Here is a 20,479-nt window from a genome sequence, read left to right on the forward strand (position 1 = left end):
AACTGTGGCTGCAGGAGGACCTGAACGAACAAGTTGCCAACCGACCATATCCCAGACATGTTCGATGGGCGTCATGTCAGACGAACAGGAAGGCCATGAAAGCAGTGGCACCCAGCATTCTTTGAAGAAGGCTTGCACATTCATCGATACACGCGGCCGGTGTTTCCCTAGCTGAAATATGGCATATGGAACGGCCAGCTGGAGGGACAGTGCCTCGAGTTGTAAAATTTCCCCGATGTAGCGGTAGCTGTTTAGGTCACCCTCAAGGTGTAGAAGGGGGTAACGCGTGTTGTAGGCAATGGCGCCCCAAACTGTCACACTTGGCGCCTATACTGCTCAACAATACAGTCTACCCGATCGCGTTCAACAGGACGGAGTCGAACGCGTATGCGGCCATCACTGTACGACAAGTTGATGCGCGACTCGTTCGAAAACATTTATTTTGCCACTCAGCACGCCAGTGTCGGCGTTCATATGCCCATTGCAATTTGCGGCGTTGGTGGATTCTGGTTAACCGAAGCCGACGCAACGGCATGCAGCCACCAGTCCAGTCCTCAAAAGACGGCATCGAACCGTTGTTAAGCTGACATGCCCACACCTGTTGCACTGCTCCATCGCGCCTACAGTGCGGACAAAGCTGTCCTGTCCGTTACGGCCAAGCGAACAAGATGGCGGTAATCTCGCGCTGTGGTCGCACTGTGTCATCCAGAACCGTCTCTGCGCCGTGTATGGCCTTCCTCTTTCCATTTTTTCCCTATAGGCCTCACTGGTGAAGCAGCATGCCCGGTACGAGATGAAATGTCACGGAACGACAAATCCGCCCCCCGGAGCCCAATTATTCTGCCCGTTCAAACGCAGTCACATTCCGAACTTCCAACCTGTGTTGTCGGTGAGGCAAGAGTGGCACGTTGCGTTTCCACTTCGTACGACGGCTCCGTACCAACTAAGCGTTGCATACACTGACCTGTCCGACCAGACATAAGAGGGCGCTGCTGGGCCTATGTGCACACCACCTCTGTCAGTTAAATCACTGTTCAACACGTCTTCTTATCCCTGCGTTTTGGAGACCATTGCTTCTGTTTCACTTTTCACGTACAGTAGTATATTTACACCACTCGTCTAGACGAAGGGTGTGCACAGATTTGTCTTTCTTTTATGGAAAAACGTTGCCCACACAGTCTTTATCATGCCATCTAGGTTACTTTCCGAGCTTGTTATGACTTCCGAGAGTTGACTGATGGAAATGTCTGGCAGACGACTCCTAATAGTCTTGTCATCAGACAGCGGTGGATATCGCATGCACAACGTAAACAAGAATCACAACTGTTATGCCAGTCCTACCAACTTACGCAGCAAGGTTTCCATTAGAATTTAAACCATTCTACAGCATTCTAGACCCTATGATTCGTGAGATATTTTTAACTGACCAATATTTTATGCAATCATAAAAATGTCCGACTAACAGATTACATTAAATATGGTTCCAGTCGGCCAAATTTAATAAATTGTACGACAAATTCCAAATATTATTTCTGCATAAACCAAAAATTAAAATTTTTCAACGAACTGACTACTTATAGGAAATGTAATTTATCCACGAAAAAGATGTCTTGTGAAACATTCTTTTCACAGAACATTGAATATTGCTCGTCAGCCTCAGGCTCTTACCAAACTGGATTAATGCATTGGTGGTTATTAAAAATACAGCATCTGAAGGCATGGCAAATAAAGAATTTTACCTTATCGAGCGTATACAGTATAGTAGTAAGACTACATTATTATACTTGTAGGTGATTGTAGTGTGCATACAGGCCCGAAACTTGTACAGCGCTGCCTCCTCTGGCAACAACATTGCCCGTGAGGCATCGACGCGAACACAGCTTGGGCAGATTCGACTACGTAATGCTGCTTCAACTCTGCGTCATCAGTGGTGGTGTGCCAGTATCGCAGAAACCCAAGAGCAGGGGGGGATATATCTGCAGAACATGCTGGCCAGGGCGAAAATCGAATATCCTTTGTATCGAGGTACGACAGCACAGCACAGCCAGCATGCGGTCTTGCATTTATTGTTGTTAATTCGGAAGCCGTACGCACCAGGAAGTTACAGGCAATATTACTTCACCTACATACCTCTCACGATATGACGACGAATGGAAAATCAGAGAAATGACACCTCATAAGTTACTTGTCATACGTTCTTCCCACGCAAAATGAAAGCGGTAAGGTGAATTAGGAGCGTGGATGTATCACTCGAAGAAATATTTCCATATTTCACTGCATAAAAGCTTACATGGCAATAACAGCATCGCGTGGAGTAATGTCAGTGTGTTTCCCAGTAATTCATCTACGTTGACAGGGGTTTCACTGCACTTCATGCAAGTTATCCGAAAGACTGATCAATAATTCATCACGGCGACACACATGGGTGTTTTGTTACGTCGACGGCAGGCGTTAGGAATGATATCACCAGCAGAGTTTCATCTTTTGTCAAGGTACACATCGATGGCTTTTTGTTTTCATCCGTAGATGCAGTGCCATCTAGTAAGGTATTTTTTTTTATTTTCGATAATTAAGAGAAATATTCTTTACAGTACCGAATATTACTTAAGTTCATCTAGCGATTGGTCATTCTCCCAAGTTAAAGACGTTTATAGTCATAAAAAAATGAAATAAAAAATAAAAATTGCTGCAAGTATAACGAGCCCTGATGTAGTTAACTTGATACTCATTTTAAATGGCACACGACTCCTATATCAAGAACAACCTATACGTTGTGGACTGGTTCAAAATGGCTCTGAGCACTATGGGACTCAACATCTTAGGTCATAAGTCCCCTAGAACTTAGAACTACTTAAACCTAACTAACCTAAGGACATCACACACACCCATGCCCGAGGCAGGATTCGAACCTGCGACCGTAGCAGCCCCGCGGTTCCGGACTGCAGCGCCAGAACCGCTAGACCACCGGGGCCGGCTGTTGTGGACTGGCTGGAACACTAGTCTATAACCACGTAAGTAAAGGTAAGTCTCAAGGCACCTGAGATCTAAATTCAATGTAGACACATAAAAAAATTGAATGTAGACAGATAAAATGAGCTACTCGACGCAGAATATACAAGTAGAAACTACTCAAATCATCCGCTGCAGTGGATTTGAGATTATTGCTAAATGCGTTCTCTATAGGTTTCATTTTGCTTCCTTTTTCTTTATAAATCACCCCATTAAAATCTAAGAGAGAAATCATGATGATATTCTCCTTCCTTTCAGCCCTTTGGCGACCATGGTCCGTACTTTGCGGTATGGAAGAACACTTGAATGTAAAAGATAGTTTTATTTCTAATTCTTTAGTTCGTCTGGCATGCGCCACTTAGTTTCCTTTCCTTGAGCGTCCTACCAAAAGATAACCTATGATTATTTTACTGAATATGTGACGCAAGTTTATGACAGCAATAATACGTCGAGATCTCCCAGGTATGTTTCGTTGGTCCTGTGAATTCAAACGCCGTGCGCTAGCAGCAGATGGCGTGAGTATGTTTCCGGGAACAACTACTTTGGCCTTCCTACGTTTCTTACAAAATGTTCAGTACGAGTGTAAAATTAATTTGTGACCTGAACTGTCTGGAGAGATTAGTTCTATTTTCAATGACTCGTTATACTATTCTTATAGAGTTCACGTTAATGATAATTTAGTATATTTTGTAATTGTGAAGTGCACTCACTCGTCACATTGCGAAAAAGAAACTAACTTCGATATTTTTTCAAAGAGCCAGGCAGTAGAATGAAGTGTCATTTGGGTCGAGAGACATGCTCAATTAGAGGCGTATCCATAACAAATATCAAGTAAATAATAGGCAGACCCACAATCATCTAGAAAAAAGAAAGAATAAAGAAAACCTGAAAACTATTCCAATGAAATTTTACGGAAAAATGTCCCAACAAATAGAAAAGTGTTTCAATAAATCTAAGGTTAGATGTGGTTTTCAAGTTAACAACACTCTGAAACTCCGTGTAAAACATAGTTTGAGTAAAGACTCTGATAAATTTGACGGTTCTGGGGTTTACAAAATCATTTGTAGTAGTTGTGACAAATTTTACATCGGTCAAACTGGCCGCTCTTTTCAAATTAGATTCAGGGAGCATTTGCAAGCACATAACAAAACGGCGTTAGGAATGCATTTAGCAGAAACCGGCCACACTGTAGGCAATGTCGAGAGTTTTATGCGTATTTTACACAGGGCAGAGAAGGGTCGCGCTCTCGACTTGTTGGAGGAGTTGGGGATTTACAAAGCCAAAAAGCATAAGCCAACTAGCCTACTCAATGGACAAAGCGATTTCGTGCCCAACGCCTGCTTTGCTTTATTTGATAACGTACTACGAAAACCAAATAATGCCTCACATATTCATACCTACGATCGGTGCGCGCCTACATAATATCCTAGCGGCAGATCATTGATCTGTCTCTTTTTGAGCTGTCATACAGACATTTTATCTTTCATAAGCAATTTATAGGTTCCCACAGGCAATGTATTACGTATATTAATTGTTGACCGTAAATTCACCATAAAAAAGGGTCGGGCCCGCATCTCGTGGTCGTGCGGTAGCGTTCTCGCTTCCCACGCCCGGGTTCCCGGGTTCGATTCCCGGCGGGGTCAGGGATTTTCTCTGCCTCGTGATGGCTGGGTGTTGTGTGCTGTCCTTAGGTTAGTTAGGTTTAAGTAGTTCTTAGTTCTAGGGGACTGATGACCATAGATGTTAAGTCCCATAGTGCTCAGAGCCATTTGAACCAAAAAGGGCCGGACCTATTCTCTTAATATATTTCCTTTTAATAATTTTATGTGGATAACTGCATTCATCTTTTAATGTATCACAATTGTTTTCTATGATAGTCTTCAATTTTAATAAGTCTGCTACATGCATTTTACCTAATGTGTTTTTATAAATTATGTTCTTTTGCGTAAATGATGACTACATCTAAGTAATCCCACAGTAGCGACATCTAGGGAGGAAGTAGGCAAACAGGTTTCTAGTTGCTACTGTACTTCAGTAGCCAGTTGCAATAATCACTATGTGGACGATGTGGCCTATTCTACACCTTATTTTACATCTATGTGACGATGCTGTGCTGATTATATTTATATGTTTTGACGATGGCATTATGGCCTTATCACTTTAGAACATGATGTAAAAAAGGTACGTTATACCGTATTTTATCTGTACATTTCCCTGGTTGTATAACAGTATATTGTGATACATATTGCTGTTTTATGTTGGAAGACATACTGCTCACTAGATGTATATATTTATATATTTTAGATCTGAGGATGGTCATCGTCTAAAAAATTGATATTGTGATGAGAGGCTGGAATAAAAAACATTTGAAATATCAAAACATACTCGTACGTAGAGGCTTATCTCACTAGGGCTAAGATAGATACTGCCTACAGGAAAATTAAAGAGACCTTTGGAGAAAAGAGAACCGCTTGTATGAATATCAAGAGCTCAGATGGAAACCCAGTTCTAAGCAAAGAAAAGAAAGCAGAAAGGTGGAAGGAGTATATAGAGGGTCTATACAAGGGCGATGTATTTGAGGACAATATCATGGAAATGGAAGAGGATGTAGATGAAGATGAAATAGGAGATACGATACTGCGTGAAGAGTTTGACAGAGCACTGAAAGATCTGAGTCGAAACAAGGCCCCGGGAGTAGAAAACATCCCATTAGAACTACTGACGGCCTTGGGAGAGCCAGTCCTGACAAAACTCTACCATCTGGTGAGCAAGATGTATGAGACAAGCGAAATACCCTCAGACTTCAAGAAGAATATAATAATTCCAATCCCAAAGGTGGCAGGTGCAGACAGATGTGAAAATTACCGAACAATCTGTTTAATAAGCCACGGCTGCAAAATACTAACGCGAATTCTTGACAGACGAATGGAACAACTGGTAGAGGCCGACCTCGGGGAAGATCAGTTTGGATTCCGTAGAAATATTGGAACACGTGAGGCAATACTGACCCTACGACTTATCTTAGAAGCTAGATTAAGGAAAGGCAAACCTACGTTTCTAGCATTTGTAGCTTTAGAGAAAGCTTTTGACAATGTTGACTGGAATACTCTCTTTGAAATTCTGAAGGTGGCAGGGGTGAAATACAGGGAGCGAAAGTCTATTTACAATTGAGGGGTATGAGAGGGAAGCAGTGGTTGGGAAGGGAGTGAGACAGGGTTGTAGCCTCTCCCCGATGTTATTCAATCTGTATATTGAGCAAGCAGTGAAGGAAACAAAAGAAAAATTCGGAGTAGGTATCAAAATCCATGGAGAAGAAATAAAAACTTTGAGGTTCGCCGACGACATTGTAATTCTGTCAGAGACAGCAAAGGACTTGGAAGAGCAGTTGAACGGAATGGACAGTGTCTCGAAAGGAGGGTACAAGATGAACATCAACAAAAGCAAAACGAGGATAATGGAATGTAGTCGAATTAAGTCGGCTGATGCTGAGGTAATTAGATTAGGAAATGAGACACTTAAAGTAGTAAATGAGTTTTGCTATTTGGGGAGCAAAATAACTGATGATGGTCGAAGTAGAGAGGATATAAAATGTAGACTGGCAATGGCAAGGAAAGCGTTTCTGAAGGAGAGAAATTTGTTAACATCGAGTATTAATTTAATTGCCAGGAATTCGTTTCTGAAAGTTTTTGTATGGAGTGTAGCCATGTATGGAAGTGAAACCTGGACGATAAATAGTTTAGACAAGAAGAGAATAGAAGCTTTCGAAATGTGGTGCTACAGAAGAATGCTGAAGGTTCGATGGGTTGATCACATAACTAATGAGGAGGTATTGAATAGAACTGGGGTGAAGAGGAGTTTGTGGCACAACTTGACAAGAAGAAGGGACCGGTTGGTAGGACATGTTCTGAGGCATCAAGGGATCACCAGTTTGGTATTGGAGGGCAGCGTGGAGGGTAAAAATCGTAGAGGGAGACCAAGAGATAAATACACTAAGCAGATACAGAAGGATGTGGGTTGCAATAGGTACTGGGAGATGAAGAAGCTTGCACAGGATATATTAGCATGGAGAGCTGCATCAAACCATCACAACAACAACAACTCGTACGTAATGACATTCAGTAACGAAAGTAACGAATAACGAATACTTTTTAACGGATAGGTATCTCGACATTACCAAATACGTTACAAAATTTAGCCGTTACTTTTTCATCACTAGTAATAATGTACCGTCGACAATAGCGACAATACTAGAAACGCACATGAAGGTACACAGGAGGGGAATTGCTCTCTAGTTTTGCGAGATGCGTTTCCTTCGTCACGACATTACGACTAACCGAGTGATAACTGTTAGCAGGAACTGCACTTAACTTTCTCAAAAGACGAAAAAGGTTGAAGTTCATTCAGGCAGGAAAATAACAGACGCGGCATTACATGGGCCATAGTACGCTGGTCGTCTGGGAATTCTCGATGGCGTACCGTAGGAACTCGTTACGAAAAAAAAAAAGACACGGCGTGCCGGGAGAGGTTACGTTTGATGCAGTAACCGGCGGCGGTGACGAGTCGGTGTCAGTTCAGCGGTCGCTAACCGTGGACGGTCGTTGCGTAACGCAAGCGCGCGAGGAACGTGATAGCCTGAAGACAATCTGCGACGCACCCAGCTCCTGCGTCAGGCTCCACTGCACGATGCAAGAGGAGGAAATGGTCACCCATTTAGTGTTTTGACCAGGACCGGTTTAAAATAGCGTGAGGCCCATAGTCAGTAACATGTACTTTGAGGGCGCGGTGAAAAGAAATGCCTCCGAATTTTTTCTATGAAAACTCTTGAAGCTTTTTAAATTAAACTTCATTAACATTATACCTATTCATGTCTACATTTTTAGTTCCCAAAATAGTCATCCTGGCGAACCACACATTTCTCCTACCGAGAGACCAGATTATTGATGCCGTCACTGTAGAATGTTTTGACGGAGCCACGGCCAGCTCTACTTGCACCGCCTCGTCACTGTCAAAGTGAAGTCCTCGAAGGTGTTCTTCAAGTTCTGAAAACAGATGTAAATCGGATGGGACCAAGTCGGAACTGAGGTGCACGAACTCTTCGAGGTCGTGCTTTCAGTTTTCTGCGGGTCTCTCAAGTACAGACATAGCTACGTTTCGCACTGTCACGTTACAAGCCACAATTCGGAGTCTAGCGGCAGAGGCTTGCAATTTCCGTCGGCGAAGCGGAACAGTCGACCGAGTAATAAGTATGACATGTAATACCTCAACCGAAAATTCGGAGGCATTACCTTTTTAGCTCTCCCTCGCACTTTTTTAAATGCGTTATTTTACTTTCTTGTGCTATGTGAATATAACGTCTAATAAACTTTTATTTCATTAATTTAAGCACCAATAGATGATGTGGTCCTTCGACCACAGATACATATAAAGGCCGTCCCAGGAGGAGTAGCCAATATCTACGAGTATTTCAACAAAGATAAAAAGGCAGGCGTGAGTTGCACAAGAAAACCTTTCATTGGTTCACTTTTCCGATTTCAACAGTTTAAATTGGCAGCCTCAGGAGGCTCAAATCATTGGTAAGACAATAAGAATCGAGCGGTAGTGTCTTCTTATTTTTACGCTGCCAACGGCCTTGCCGCAGTGGTAATACCGCTTCCCATCAGATCACCGAAATTAAGCGCTGTCGGGCTGGTCTAGCACTTGGATCGGTGACCATCCGGTCTGCCGAGTGCTGTTGGCAAGCGGGGTGCCCTTGAGAGGCAAACTGAGCTATTTGATGGAAAAGTAGCGGCTCCGGTCTCGTAAACTGACATTCGGCCGGGAGAGTGGTGTTGACCACTTGCCCCTCCATATCCGCATCCAGTGACGTCTGTGGGCTGCGGATGTCACGGCGGTCGGCCTATTCGCGCGGAGTTTTAGTTTTTTTATTTCGAAGTTGGCTTACCAATGATTTGAGCCTATTTCACTTCTGAAGAAGATAGTTAAAACTGTTGAAACCAGTAAAATGAACCAAACAAAGGTTCTCATATGCAGCTGACGAATGACTTGTTATCTTCGTTGAAATATTCTGCAGCTGTTCAGTAAACGCCACGACCAAAATCATAAACTCAGGAATATGATTGGAACGATCATTCGAAGCAAAAAAGTCTAGTAAACATGAGCTCTAAGATGCTTAACTTAACAAGTGTATAGTATCTTCGAACTAATCTCTCCTACTGGAAGCTCTTTGCTTTACATATTTTGAGAGGAGCATTTAGAGTATGGATCAAAGCAACAAAATATGTCCAGTAAACAAGGGCATTCTGCATATGTCGTCCAATAGTTTGATACTATGACTAGGCAAAGACATTAACGTGTCATCATCAGCAACAACTAAATTCAAACTCAAAGTGCTGAGTGAAAGGGAGAAACTCTGCAAATCGAATTTTGAAAAAAGAATAGAAAGAGGAAGAATTTTAAACCGCTAAACTCCCATCACCCGCATTTCTGCCTGACTAGGATTTAAGGCCGGTAACGTGAAATGTACAATATGCTGATTTTCCAGGTCTGTAAAGCCCTTAAAGACGGCAGCTTAAACAGTTATATCTGTTCCACAGTTTTAAGGCGCAGCAAGTAACTCGGTTGGAGAGGGAATAACAGCGAACCTCTAGAATGATTTCTCTCAATGTGAATTCATTTACAGAGACGTCGGTAAGCTTGTAAATCCAGAAGATCGAATTGGAGTTTAAACTCAAAAACTCTCAAACAGGAGCAAGAGGACTATCACGTTTGTTCCCGAGGCTGACCTTTATCCCAAGAGCACCGCTTGATTGGAAAAAAGTACAACAAAGTCAATATTTTACGACTCAAACAAGTGAACCCCGAATGGAGACATGGCACACGACACAGACAGAAGGCTTTTTGGCAGCAGTTTAAAGTTCAGGGCCGGCGAGGCAATGGAGCAACACAAAGAATTTTTACGAAAGGCTTTTATATATATGGCATGAGCACGTATTTCTTTAGCATATATTTTACTTCAATGTGACGCATTTCAACATGTTTCGGTGGATCTAAGGTCAGACATAGTTGTACATTCGACGTATACTTTTTCTCCTTCGTTGAATGCAAAAACACAAGAGGAAATAGCTTTCAATTAAATTATGAAAGTTCATAAAAAAACCACACTCCTCTGCAGAGTTAGACATTCAGTCTGAAAACACTGGCCGCGGTATGTTTCCTCTCAGGAGTCCTAGTAGGCTCCGCAAGAGTACCGGAGTTCCTCTGTGGAGATTAGAAAGCGGTACTATATATATATATATATATATATAGCCGGCCGCTATAACAGTTAATCAAAGAACAGAACGTAAGATATTATTACAAAGGGCACACGAAACTTACAAGAAAGCTGCACAGTTCATCAAAAACGTATTTCCCGACAGAATGCAAGAGAGAGTGTAACAACGTTCCTATTCTAGAGTGTCTCCAAAACGGATACAGAGCTTGTTAAAATGCAGCTGACAAACCACTGGTTGTGTGATGAGAAATCTACCGTTTTAGGCCTTCGAATTTATGTAGGGAGGATGGCATTGCACAACGCAGTGAATCACTTAATACGGCCGTCTGGATTTGGTACTGCAAGCGTTATAATTCTAATTATAATAACAGATCTGTCACGTACCTGACGGGCCGGCCGGTGTGGCCGTGCGGTTAAAGGCGCTTCAGTCTGGAACCGCGTGACCGCTACGGTCGCAGGTTCGAATCCTGCCTCGGGCATGGATGTGTGTGATGTCCTTAGGTTAGTTAGGTTTAAAGTAGTTCTAAGTTCTAGGGGACTGATGACCGCAGATGTTAAGTCCCATAGTGCTCAGAGCCATTTGAACCATTTTGAACGTACCTGACTAAGTAAACGAAACTACAGTTTGGCGGTAAAATGTTTCCCTTTGTTCGTTAAACTACAAAAATACGATGTTCTTTATCCCACGACACCTAATTACTCAGTGTCGACCATTCTTGATCTTGCCCTCATCAATCAACAACATCAGTGGACTGTCACTACTCTAGAAACGTCTTCGAAACTTCTTTATTTCAACAGATCCCGCGCGTTACAGGTAAAATTACAATCTTTTACTTTGCTTCTCAGCAAAGCGGTCAACGGCATCACGAAACATCGCGTGCAGTTTAGCTCACAGTCCCAAATACGGCATCGTAATCGTCAGCTGTCACACTACTCATCCCTCCTGTCAGTCGTAAATCGGACGTGAATGAATTTACTATCCCAGTACCTTTCTTGATAATACAGCAGGGTAGTTGTGACGAAATGAAAAATAATGTAAACTACCTATTATAAAACCAAGCCATTACGCCATCTGGTTCTACTGATGATGACTGAAACATGTTTGTGTTGAGGGTTGAAGCTGCTTCTCGCAGAGGAATGGCGCCGCAAATTGTAAATAAGAAATGCTTTGATATAATGATTTATTCATTGTAACAGATTCATCTTCAGGTGGATACATTAATTGCTACATTACACAAAATGTTACTTACTGTCGTCCCTCTCCCATGGTTTCATAATCGCAGTATTATATCTTATCTGTGAATGAAGACAGAAATTTGGGGTGAGTTTTGACTCATGCACCGAAATTACAAGAGTTTACCACGGCGCCATTTCGTTACCCAAAGTGAGTCGGGTCGAGATGCCCACAACAAAAAGTGTTTTGGGTTTCCCGGCCGGCCAAGGTGGCCAAGCGGTTCTAGGCGCTACAGTCTGGAACCGCGCGACCACTACGGTCGCAGGTTCAAATCCTGCCTCGGGCATGGATGTGTGTGATGTCATTAGGTTAGTTAGGTTTAAGTAGTTCTAAGTTCTAGGGCACTGATGACCTCACAAGTTAAGCCCCATAGTGCTCAGAGCCATTTGAACCATTTTGCCTTTCCCGTTTAAACAGATGCAATTCAGTTTCAACTGTGCGACATGATTTTCGCCGAGATTGTCGCAGTACACCTCCTACAGGAGGAAGGTGCGTACGGATTTCGCACTTCAACGCTGTAGAATGTCTTCATCTACGTGCCTATCCTTACAACTTCAGATGAACTGTGGGGGCGCATGGCAACAGCAATGGATGCAATAACTCCACATATTCTCGTAGAAGTATGAGGCGAATTTGGCTATCGACTGAATCGACTGAATGTTTGCCGTGCGTCAGGTCAAATGATTATAATTTCAGAAAAAAAGTGATTTGATCAAGAAACTCGTAGGTCCATCTCTGGCCCCTATTCAAGCAGTTTTATGGTTTGGAATTCATTGACGGTTTTTCCAGAACGAGATTTTCACTCTGCAGCGGAGTGTGCGTTGATATGAAACGTCCTGGGAGATTAAAACTGTGTGCCGGACCGAGCCTATAAATCGGGACCTTTGCCTTTCGCGGGGAAGTGCTCTACCATCTGAGTTATTCAAGCACGACTCACGCCCCGACCTCACAGCTTTACTTCGACCAGAAGAGCTTCTGTGAAGTTTGGAAAGTAGGAGACGACGTACTGGTGGAAGTAAAGCTGTGAGGACGGGGCGTGAGTCGTGCTCGGGTAGCTCAGATGGTAGAGCACTTGCCCGCGAAAGGCAAAGGTCCAGAGTTCGAGTCTCGGTGCGGCACACAGTTTTAATCTGCCAGGAAGTTTCATTGATAGAGTTGTTAGATGTCCTTCTGAGGATATCGTGCCAAATTATGTCCAACTGGCGCGTTCGATCGTCAAAATCACGAGGTGGTTGGAGGGCTCTATCCATGGTTCTCCAAACGTTCTTAATTGGGGATACATCCTGCGACTTTGCTGGCCAAGGTATGGTTTGGAAAGCTCGAAGACAGGTAGTAGAAACACTTGCCACGTGCGGGGGGACATTATCTTGCTGAAATGTGGGCCCAGGATGGCTTGCCATGAAGGGCAACAAACTGGGGCGTAGAATATCGTTGAAGTACCGCTGTGCTGTAACGGTGCTGCGGATGATAACCGAAGGGCTCCTGCTATGAAAACAAATGGCACCAAAGACCATCACTCCTGGTTGTCGCGCTGTAGGGCTGCGACAATGAAGTTGGTACCCAATTGTTCTCCGGGGCGTCTCCAGACACGTCTTCGGCTAGAATCTCACTGGACGGAGTAGAATTGTCTTCAGTGTCGAGTTCTGTTTCCAACTGAGCCCCGATGACCAGTGAAGACCTGTCTGGAGACGCCCTAGACAACGCGGTGGGATCCAACCTGACTATCTTCCGCCATATGGCCCGACAATCATGAGTAATGGTCTGGAGTGCCATTTCTTTTCATAGTAGGACCCCTTTGGTTGTTATCCAAGGCATCCTTACAGCGATAAGCTGACGATGTTAGCCATTGTTTGTCGCCCTTCATGGCAATCCATCCGGGGCTTATATTTCAGCAAGGTAGTGACCGCCCGCACACGCCGCTAATTCCTGCTGCTTGTCTTCGTGCTTACCTGTTACCTAGGCCAGCACGGTCGCCGGATCTCTCCCAAACTGAGAACGTTTGGAGCATTATGGGGAGGGCCCTCCAACCATGTCTGGATTTTGACACTTCAATGCGCCAATGGGGCAGAATTTGGCACGATATCCCTCAGAAGGCCATCCATCAATTCTATCAATGAATGGCAAGCCGAGTAACTGCTTGCATTAAGGGTCAGAGGTGGACCAACGCGTTACTGATTCGCTGAATTTGTGAAGCTCTTTCTCTTGAATACATCATCCAATTTTTCTCTAATTATAATTATTTGTTTATCAGTACATGTCCATCACACTTCCCGATTGCATCCCATTCAGCCAATTCTCTTTTTTTGTCTTAGAGTGTACATTTGTGAATGGTAAATGATAACTTTCTACATCTACATCTACATCTACACTCCGCGAGCCACCTTACGGTGTGTGGCGGAGGGTACTTATTGTACCACTATCTGATCCCCCCTTCCCTGTTCCATTCACGAATTGTGCGTGGGAAGAACGACTGCTTGTAAGTCTCCGTATTTGCTCTAATTTCTCGGATCTTTTCGTTGTGATCATTACGCGAGATATATGTGGGCGGTAGTAATATGTTGCCCATCTCTTCCCGGAATGTGCTCTCTCGTAATTTCGATAATAAACCTCTCCGTATTGCGTAACGCCTTTCTTGAAGTGTCCGCCACTGGAGCTTGTTCAGCATCTCCGTAACGCTCTCGCGCTGACTAAATGTCCCCATGACGAATCGCGCTGCTTTTCGCTGGATCATGTCTATCTCTTCTATTAATCCAACCTGGTAAGGGTCCCATACTGATGAGCAATACTCAAGAATCGGACGAACAAGCGTTTTGTAAGCTACTTCTTTCGTCGATGAGTCACATTTTCTTAGAATTCTTCCTATGAATCTCAACCTGGCGCCTGCTTTTCCCACTATTTGTTTTATGTGATCATTCCACTTCAGATCGCTCCGGATAGTAACTCCTAAGTATTTTACGGTCGTTACCGCTTCCAATGATTTACCACCTATGGCATAATCGTACTGGAATGGATTTCTGCCCCTATGTATGCGCATTATATTACATTTATCTACGTTTAGGGAAAGCTGCCAGCTTTGGGCCTAAAAACAATGTACTCCAAGGTTGTATGTACATGCATGAAAAATATATGTGGCAGTCAAATAAAAACGAGGCAGGTACGAAAAAGCGGCTCTTCTCCCGAAGCAAACAGAAGGTCACATGCTGCCAAGATTGTTTGGAGTACGCTGCAGAAGTTTCACTGGGAAACCCTTACACTTCTTCTGTACAGTCCCGATCTCTCCTCATGCGATTTCCAGCGTGAGCCGTGAAGAAAGACAATCATAGCCGTTGATTCGCTTCGGATAAAGAGGTGCACGTCTGCGTACAATCATGCTTCTGTAGACAATTGCAAACATTTCTCCATGAAGGCATTGAACGTCTTGCCTCACAGTCGTACAAATGTATCAACAGTTAGGGCAATTCCTATTGAAATAATAAAATGTTAACTTACTTTTTTTCTTCTGTTTCGTTTTCATTGGACTGCCCCTTATATACAACCTTCTGAAACTGACTGGTTCACTGGTGAGTTACTATTTAATAGTCCTAAAGTTCTTCATTCATGGAGAAGATACAGTCTTGTGAAACCGGATGAACATTTTGAAACAGCCTGCACATTCCCCACGGAAAAACGAATTGAGTGCACATTGGACAGGAGCATTTAGAATGCCGGATAAGATTACAATGTCGACATCATCGAGCTTCCAATCGGTATGTCGTTCTATGCGAACCTTGATCTATAATATATCTACGATACAGTCCGCAACAGTGATAAATTTGTGTCATAACAGTTTTCCTCATTTCCCGCTGCAGACTGGAAATGAAAAAAATGGCGATGCAGAATATTAATCCACTGATACGAGACTTATCTATGATAAAGCTGCGTCCTATCAGTTAAAAGACTGCAGAACACTTAGTACTTCCCCAAATGCAACCGAGGACTTTTCATCTGGTTTAAGCTGCTCACCAACCGTACTGCACATATCATTGAAAAATGTGTAGACTGTTAAATATTGTTAACATTGCTTTTTCACGGTGGTGGTGGTGGTCGGGGGGGGGGGGGGGGGGGGTTAGCCACGCGGTCTGAGGTGCCTTGCCATGACTCGCGCGGCTCCCATGGGTGTGTGTGTGTGTGCGTGTGTGTGTGTTGTCCTTAGCGAAAGTTAGATTAAGAAGTGCGTAAGCTTAGGGACCGATGACCTCAGCAGTTTGGTCCCATAGGAACTTACCACCACATGCTTTTTCCGTTACACAGATAAATAAAAGTTCCGCTACTGTCAACAGACAGTCCTCCTCAGATAGGACTTCTCATCCCTTGGTTGCTTTCTTCGCAGCTGAACCAAATTTTAGCACAATGTGCTTGCGACAAAATTAGGAGTGCAAGTTCACCATGAGATTATTCGAAAATTTTACGGGCAAGCTGTATTTGTTATTCCCTTGAGAAAAGACATCTGCATCCGTATTTTGCAAATTACAGTGATGCGCACGGCAGAGGGCACTTCATCGCTTATTAGGGTTGCTTCCCATTCCTGTCACGTCTGGAGCGCGACAAAAATGACGGCTCAAACGCCTCTGTTCGGAATGTAATTACTCTTAACTTGTTCTCGCAGTCTATACGGAAGCGATATGTAGGAGGGTTGTGCTAGACTAGATTCCTCAGTTAATATTGGTTCACTAAACGTAAATGGTTTTCGCGCCTGCCAGTCCAGATTATTCAGCATTTCCGCGAGGCAAACAAACTTGTGACCACATGACCTGACCTTGTTGCTATACATTCAATATCTCCTGTTACTCCTATCTGTTACAGTTCTCACACACTTGAGCAATATTCCAGGATGAATCAAACAATTTCTTTTTAACAACCTCCTTTCTAGGCCGACTTCATTTTCACAGTTAATCTACCAGTAAGAAGAAATCACCTTCATTACCTACGATTGAGCCTGTTGATAATATCTATTCACCCAGTCGCAGCAAATGACGAGTTGGAATCGCATGAAGCTGCTATGGCATTTAAAACGTATGATGAGATCAATTTGCAGATGCGCCCTTCTTTATATGAATGTTTGAAATTTAATTTTTTTTTCAGACAACTTTCAACAGCATCGATATATTTGGGGAAATGCATGATAACACACTGTGCCATCTCACAATTCATTTATTCATTACCGGTTTCCATCATGGACCATCTTCATAGTGGAAGAATACATGCTGTGACAGCATCACATGGCGTACATGCTATTTAACCAGGAACGTATAAGCCATTGCTGACATGAAAACGTTAGAAAATTGTTATTTAAAGCCATAATACAGGCTCAACGAAGCAGAAAACATGAAAAAAAGTAAGACCAGTAAGTGCATAGCACCATTATTGAGGCACAATCATGATTCTGTGCACTTACATGGTTTCATGTTTCTAATGTTGTTTTCTGCTTGGTTAAGCCTGAATTACGGCGTTAAGTATCAATTTTCTTACGTTTTCAAGCCAACAATTGCCTATACTGCCCTGGCTAGACAGCAGGTATGCCATGTGAAGATAGTCCATGAACGAAAGCGGTAATGAGTAAATGTATTGTAAGACAGCACAGTGTGTATCACGCAATTTGAAATTCAATTTCTAACCAAAAGATGGCTCTTAAATGTATTCTGAAACGAAGCACGGCCATGTGCGTCAGTGGTAGCTGATCTTAGTAAACAAATAACAAGGCGATGAGGGTAATTCGTGGTGATGATGAGGAGGGGGGTTTACAGAAACTTGATGATATTATTTTCAACAGTGATAAGGAAGTAATTTGTATATCAGTGATTCAGATTCTGAAGACCTGCAAGCAGTAGTTTACAGTGCCCTTCGACATCATTAAGGAGTGGATGGCATATATAGACCTCCAAGACCAGATGACAGATCCCTTTCCAAACATGCAACGCACGATGAAGGGGTGTAGAAAGATGATATGTGTATTTTCAACTGCTTGTTTGTGTATCATAAGGTAAGTGGGAAGAAAAAATCTGCTATGATAACCTATGTGATCGTACTTTCGTTTGTATATCACTTCCGCTATTTGTCTTGTAGATGAGCATGACCTGCGATTTCTTCCAACCACTAGGCACAGTTTTTTGGTAGGAGAGATCTAGTATATTATGGCTAAGAATGAGGGTAGCCCAGCTATAAATTTTGTGTAGAATCTGATAGTGATTCCTGCAGGTCCCAGTTCATAATTTCATTTGTATCTCAATCTCACTGACACGACTACTATCACTCACCTTTGAAGTGATGCAACAATTAAACTGAGGCGATACTCCTACATCATCCTTTGAAAGGGAACACTTGAAAACGGAATATTCTTTCTACCCTCAATTTCCGTTTCTGTGTCATCATTGAATCTGGACCCTCACTCTGCTACCACTAGCAGTTTTGATATATTACCAGAATTTATAAGCGTTTTTTGGGTAGCCTTTCGAGAAGGTATTGCTACTGTCACAGAAAGTTTCGTTATTGCCCCTTTGACAGCCAACGCGCCTTATTTGGCGTCCCTCTATGGACTTGCGTTCTGTTTTGTACCTATGGTGCAGCAGCCGCTGTTTCTTTAGAATTTCTTTACAGACATCACTCAGCGTCCCTCACATTATGAACTTATCTACTAGGCACGTACCCATCTAGTGCTTGATCAACAATTGTCCTGAACTGAGCTATAATACCTCTGGAGGCATTGTCCAGTGCTCAATGTTTCAAATTCCTCTGTGAAATATGAAACTACTGGCTTTTTATCTAGTTCACTTAACATGTAGAATTACTATTTGTTTTAGTTGCCCTTTGTTCTTCGATAATATTTTTTGTTACATGTGCCTCAGAAACATTGTAAAAGAGATAGGGTCTGTTTGTTGCCATTAACATCTAATAAATTTCTGTCATGGGTGGACTTTGCAAAGTTTTTACTTTTCTGTGAACACTTAAAAATGCAAATTCTTAATTTATTTCTGAATTTCGTTTCTTCTACACACTAATCCTAAGATATTCGCTATGGTTTGTTCCGCAAGTAAAGATCTGATATTCCCCTACAATGTCTCGAATCCCGTCATTTCTCACGTATTGAATCCAGTCATTTATCATGATGAGTCGTACACCAACTAGAAGCATTTATGGAGGCACATCGACATACACAATCGCCAACAATACTTTCAATTTTCAGAACAACCACTGCACAGTAAAATGTTCATCAAGAGTACAGGCTCACAGGCGGAAAGCGTTTCATAGATGAAACAATTTACCATATTTGAGAGAAATATTACACGTCAGTGATAAATAAACAGCCAAGGGAGATATTAATTACTAGAATTAAAGCCCACGCTCGTTCTGTAAACCTTTTCTCACTGACAGCTTCGTACTATTGCCCCACCCTTTCGAGTGCGATATTATGTACACAATAACAAGAAAATCTGCTGAGTTACAGAGGTACTATTATTGTGACAAAAGGTAGACGTGATAGTATCTTTCTTGGAATGCCTCTTGTGTTGCAACAATGACAAATGATGCTGCGTTACCTGGCCTAGCTCCCCACCTAGCCCCTCACTCGCGCTGTAGCGGACGCAAACATTAAACGGTGGGCGACTGGAGGTGATGACTAATCGCCACGGAGCGCCATTACTGAAATAAATTTTGAACACGAAGAAGTGACAGCCAACTGATAGGTGTCAACAGGACATCGTAAAAGGTACTTCGTCTTATTACTTCCGGTATCCACTTACTGATACGACAACTATTATTCGGTCGCTTTAACACTGAATGAATCAAGTTCATCGACTGTTTCCAGTGATACACTACAAAAAACATGTTGGTGTGTAAACAACTACAATATTACGCACATCCTTTCAAACACAATTGCGTTTCTGAGCACAGACTTTCACTTCTTGTAATAGAATACACGTATGAAGGTCAAACCATCCAGCTTAAGCACTGGCGAACAACACATCTGCAAGGAAAATACACTGAGAAAAACCAACGGTTATCGTCAGTTGCGTCACAAGAGAAGAAATGTTTATTACAGATTCACAATACGTATGCAAACTTAAATCTAGCATTGACACAGCTACAGCGAGGGAGAGAACTGAACAAAGCGTTACTGCATAAAATACAAATCAGGCAAACAAACAAAAGGCAAAAATAGTTTATAAAACGGAGCATCTTAAGAACATGAAAATTAACTGTTGACTTCAGCACTCACCTCCACTTGTTAATGCCGACATTAGATGAACCCGCGAACCAAGGATCCAGGATGAAAATACACCGAAATGTCGTCGCACCTATGAGTCCCGCACGCAGACTAGGGTTGTCATGTAGACGAAGTCCCCTTCTGAACCAATGCACAGTGTGTTCTTGAGTGGTTTTCGCACACATAGTTGATTTATCCCGGACACTGATTCACTGGATGCGAAGCGAAGCTCATCTTGGCATTCTTCACGAACGGCGGGCAGTTGTCGACGCTGCGTTTGCTCTAACAAAAGTTGTGAGGCGGGTCAGGGACACAGCTGCTCGCTGCCAAACGTTGAACACTTCTCGAAACGTACGCGGTGGGCGCCCAGTGGCGGGCGAAGTCAGCACGCTGCATGCAACGTGACATTGTACGTCAGCCGCTTCCCTATTGGAGCCAGCGGTCACGTGGTACGAGAAGTCACGTTGAGCTCGGCGTGGCCATCGACTGCGAGAGGCGGCGGAGGTGGGGGAGAAGCGAGCAACGCGTGTTGCGAAGGTGTTTACCGCAGCCGTTAAAAATACGGAAACAGCACGTTTTGCAGCGTCGCTCCTTGGATCTGTCGGCAGCGGCATCCGGCTAAACAAAAGAGAGCGCTGTCGCTCGTTGGTGATGCTGTTGTCTCGCAGATATCTCTCTACGCCATTTCGAAAGATCAAGATGTATACCAAGGATCATCATTTCACTT

At 43.1% G+C, this 20,479-nt stretch overlaps 1 protein-coding gene across 5 annotated transcripts in view; it reads right to left on the minus strand.

Moving 5' to 3' along the window:
- The window catches only part of LOC126162830 (cryptochrome-1-like), a 183,799-nt gene extending 163,655 nt beyond the window's left edge, over positions 1-20,144 (minus strand). For 3 of the 5 annotated variants that reach the window (XR_007535120.1, XM_049919591.1, XM_049919594.1), the window contains exon 1: positions 19,765-20,144. Coding sequence is in view for 4 of the 5 variants with exons in the window: in XM_049919591.1 (XP_049775548.1) it covers positions 19,765-19,937 (173 nt within the window). In the remaining variant the exon portion in view is untranslated. The remainder of the gene's footprint in view (positions 1-19,764) is intronic. The other 2 variants (XM_049919592.1, XM_049919593.1) reach the window with 1 other exon arrangement.
- Positions 20,145-20,479: the final 335 nt, after the last annotated feature.

The sequence above is a fragment of the Schistocerca cancellata genome, chromosome 2 (genome assembly GCF_023864275.1).
Source record: "Schistocerca cancellata isolate TAMUIC-IGC-003103 chromosome 2, iqSchCanc2.1, whole genome shotgun sequence".
Classification (NCBI taxonomy): domain Eukaryota; kingdom Metazoa; phylum Arthropoda; class Insecta; order Orthoptera; family Acrididae; genus Schistocerca; species Schistocerca cancellata.